Source organism: Bison bison, unplaced genomic scaffold, assembly GCF_000754665.1.
Source record: "Bison bison bison isolate TAMUID 2011002044 unplaced genomic scaffold, Bison_UMD1.0 scf7180017864181, whole genome shotgun sequence".
NCBI lineage: Eukaryota > Metazoa > Chordata > Mammalia > Artiodactyla > Bovidae > Bison > Bison bison.
Genome location: NW_011494753.1, coordinates 5,244,438 through 5,248,085, shown reverse-complemented (window position 1 = coordinate 5,248,085; position 3,648 = coordinate 5,244,438). Strand labels below are relative to the sequence as shown.

General features: G+C 54.4%; 1 protein-coding gene across 1 annotated transcript in view; it reads right to left on the bottom strand.

Moving 5' to 3' along the window:
- Positions 1-3,648, bottom strand: part of ADAMTS7 (ADAM metallopeptidase with thrombospondin type 1 motif, 7) — a 77,502-nt gene that overhangs the window by 52,790 nt on the left and 21,064 nt on the right. Inside the window, exons 6-8 of the mRNA XM_010843403.1 lie at positions 3,618-3,646; positions 1,354-1,519; positions 44-240 (exon numbers count right to left, since the gene is read on the bottom strand). Of these exons, the coding sequence (XP_010841705.1) occupies positions 44-240; positions 1,354-1,519; positions 3,618-3,646 (392 nt within the window). The remainder of the gene's footprint in view (positions 1-43; positions 241-1,353; positions 1,520-3,617; positions 3,647-3,648) is intronic.

Here is a 3,648-nt window from a genome sequence, read left to right as displayed (position 1 = left end):
GCCCTCACCACCCCCCACCACACGCTGCCTGTGGCAGCCTCACCATGTTCATGATGGTCAGCACGTAGCTCTCGACATTCGGCTGCCCGTGGTACTCCACCATTTTGGCGTCAGCTACCACCAGGGTCTCCACCCACTTCTCTTTGCTGACCGAGCGCTGGTATCGATGCCTCAGCCGCTGACGCCGCCACTGTTGCCGCTGTTCCCAACGCTCCCGCTGGGGTTCCAGCTCTGGAAACTCTGTGGGCCCAGAAGGGGTGGGGGCTAGCTGCCAGGAGGCTGGCCCAGGACACACGTCTCAAGGACCTCTCCCCAGTGAGCTCTCTCTGGGTCAGCGGGATCAGAGACAAGGGGCCTACTCCCAGTGTGACTCTGCCCCAGACCTGTGCTATGTGGCCCTGACCTAGTCACTTCCCTTGTCTGACCCTGGGGCTGCCTGACAATAAAAAGATAAGCCTAGCAGCCTCAGAGGATGACTTCGATGGGGCTATGAACATGGTGAAGCACTGAGCCTGTTAGGCGAACTCCTGGGCCCGTATCTCTCTATGCTGATCCACCCCCGCTGGGGGGTAAGTACCTCCCAGCTCACACAGACCTCTCAACATAACCCCCAGCCTGGGGAGGCTGGCCAAGACCCCAGCCAGCTGACCCCCCTGGAGATCTGCCCCACTGCTCCAGGCTCCCTGCAAGATCAGAAGAGGAAGCACATCTATGAAGCTGGGGAAACTGAGGGCAAGAAGCAAGCCCCGGTGAATATCTGTCCCAGGAAATAGAGTCCCTAGCTGTGGGCAGCTTGTGAAGCTGGAGCATTCCATAGACCCCAGCAGCCTTTAGCAGGCAGCTCCTTACCTGGACTGGCCCAGCACAGACTGGCAACTCTGCAGAAGAGGTGCTGGGTTCCACACTCTAGGTCCCCAATAACAGAGGTCAGTTTTTCTGGGGTAAGACCAGAGTGGGGAGGGGAGGGAGGTTCCCGCCTAGTTGAACTGCTGAGGTTGTGTATGGCCCAGCCTTGACTGGACACTCAGGGAAGAATGGCTGCCACAGCTAGAGGTGTCACAGGCAGGGAGCAGGGAGGGGACACAGAGAGACTGAGCCCTGAGGTAGGGAGGTAGATGAGCTGGTGGTGAGAGGAGTCAGTCCAGGGGATGAGCTGGGGCAGGCCCAACAGGCAGAGGCCTCAGGCCCATCACACATAGAGGGCACAGGCTATGATGATGCGGCTGTTGGTTTGTCTGTGTCCCTTCCGTCCAAGAGGAGCTGGGCGTGGGGGTGTTAATAGAGGTTTCTAGAAAGGCCCCTCCATGTCCCAGATTCATCCCCTACCCCAGAGCTGATAGCAGAGAAACACACCTTTCACCCCACAGGTGCCTGGAGCCCTGGAGTCCCCCGGCTCTGCCCACTTCTCAGGGACTTGGCGCTTGTATACCACGTGGGGCTGGGCGTGGCCAGGCCGGGCGGGGACACCATCCAGGGGCTCAATGAAGTAGTCCTCGTTGGAGAGCTGGAACACACCTTTCTGGGAAAGAAGCACCAGGGTCACACGGGGAGGACTGGCACTCGGCTGCCCTCCCCCACGCCCAGAGGCCTGTCCTGCCCAGCAGAGCCCATCAGGCCAACTGACCCCAGACACACCGTGCCTTCCTCCCTCTAGACCTTTGCTCACTTTGTACCCTCTGCTGGAACATCCCTCCCTACCGCCTTACCCAGCCAAAGGCTTCTAGGCTGAGCTCAGAAGCCATCAGCCCAGGAAGCTGCTCCATACACCCACCCCACCCCTTAGCCCCTAAGTACAAAATAGGTCTGCATCCCCCACATTCCAAAGATGAGCAAGAATTACAATTAAAAACTTAACACCAAGGGGAAAAAAAGCTTTGGGTTAGTAATGTACAGCACAGTGCTATAGTTAATAACACTGTTTTGTGTTTTTGAAAGTTGCTAAGAAAGATAAAAAGTTCTCATCACAAGAAAAAAAACTATATGTACATAAATTTGTAACTAGACTTATTGTGATCATTTTACAATATATTAATAAATAGGTGTCAAATTGTCTGAAACTAATATTTTGATAATATCTCAATAAAAAGAAATTTGATTACCAAAAGAAAAAAAAAGAAAGGAAGGAAGAAATGAGTTTCCTTCCAAATCTAACAAGATGGCCATGGAGATACCCACTGCCACCAGGACACCCTCTTCCTTGGTCCCAGGATCTTCCAGAGAAGGGAAATTGAAAGGGGTGTCTCGGGGATGTTTGCTGGCATTCAGAGAGGCCAGAGGAAGGAGGGGCCTTGGGAAGTATCTTTGAGCAATCCACCACCTACTAGGGAAGCTCAGGACTCCAACATGGGAGGTTTTTCCTCCCTCAGACCCCTCCTCATTGGCTCCAAGTCAGCCAGTTGGGTCACTCAGGGCAGAGAACCTGGAGTGCTGGATCGTGTATCATTAGCTCTAGGGGCTGGAGGCCTGAGTTGACTCCACCACTGGATAACTGAGTGACCTTGGGCAGGTTCCTCTCTGAGCCTGTTCCCTCATCTGTAAAGTGGGAACAATGCCCATATGTGTACTTGTCGCTCAGGCGCAACAAAATTAATTTAACTATATGAAAAGGGAGAAGTACAGGCTCCTGTAAACGAGACTTTCCCAGGCAGCTGGGCTCTCAAAGGCCCAGATACCCTAGAGCAGGGGTCCCCACCCTCCAGGATCTTATGCCTGATGATCTGAGGTGGAGCTGATGTAATAATAATAATAATAGAAATAAAGTGCACAATAAATGTAATGTTCTTGAATCATCCTGAAACTACCCCCTACCCCCAGTCTGTGGAAAAACTGTCTTCCACGAAACCCTTCCCTGGTGCCAAAAAGATTGGGGACCAACGGCCCTAGAGCCTGTGAGGTGGGCTATATGTCATGAGCCCGTGCCCTGCCACAGCTATGGCTTTTCCTGAGCAATCTGAGCTGAGGCTCCCTGCAGGGAGTAGTGGATGGCTGAGAATGTGCCCCCATCCCCCCCACCCACCCCCACTCCTCCCACACCCGACCCTCCAGAGCTGGGAGCAAAAGGAGCCCTATGCTGCCTGGAGAGGAGCTGCTCTCAAGCAGAGGGAGGCAATTAGGGCTGCACGTGGCTGCCAGCATTACCTCAACTCAGAAAAACCTGGAGGCTAAAGCCTGCTCTCCAGGGAAGCGGGGTGGGGGCGGGGGTTGCGCGATCAAAGTCATAACTGATACTCCTTGAAGATGAGGGACTCATCTGCTTTCTGAGTTACTTAGTCCACACACACCACAAACAAAAAGCGGTTTTCAAAGTCTGGAGTGACAGCTTCAACACTATCTGAGAAATTGTCAGAAATGCAAGTTCCCCACCCCCTCCCCCCATTTACCCTATGGGGCATCAGGTTTTCCACTAGGCCTCGGTGACTCTGGTTCGCTTTAAAGTTTGAGAACCGCTGCCCTAGAGAACAAAGAGGCCTGAGCTTGTCCACCCCATTTTACAGGTGCTAATACTGAGGCTGGAAGGGGGAACTCCAACGGGCCAAAACCAGCAGACAAGTCCTCGCCCAGGCAGGGGGTGGGGATGGGGTGGGCCCACGTCCCGCCAGCTCACCCGGCGCACTCACCAGGCCGTCGCAGGCGCTGATGGCCGCCAGG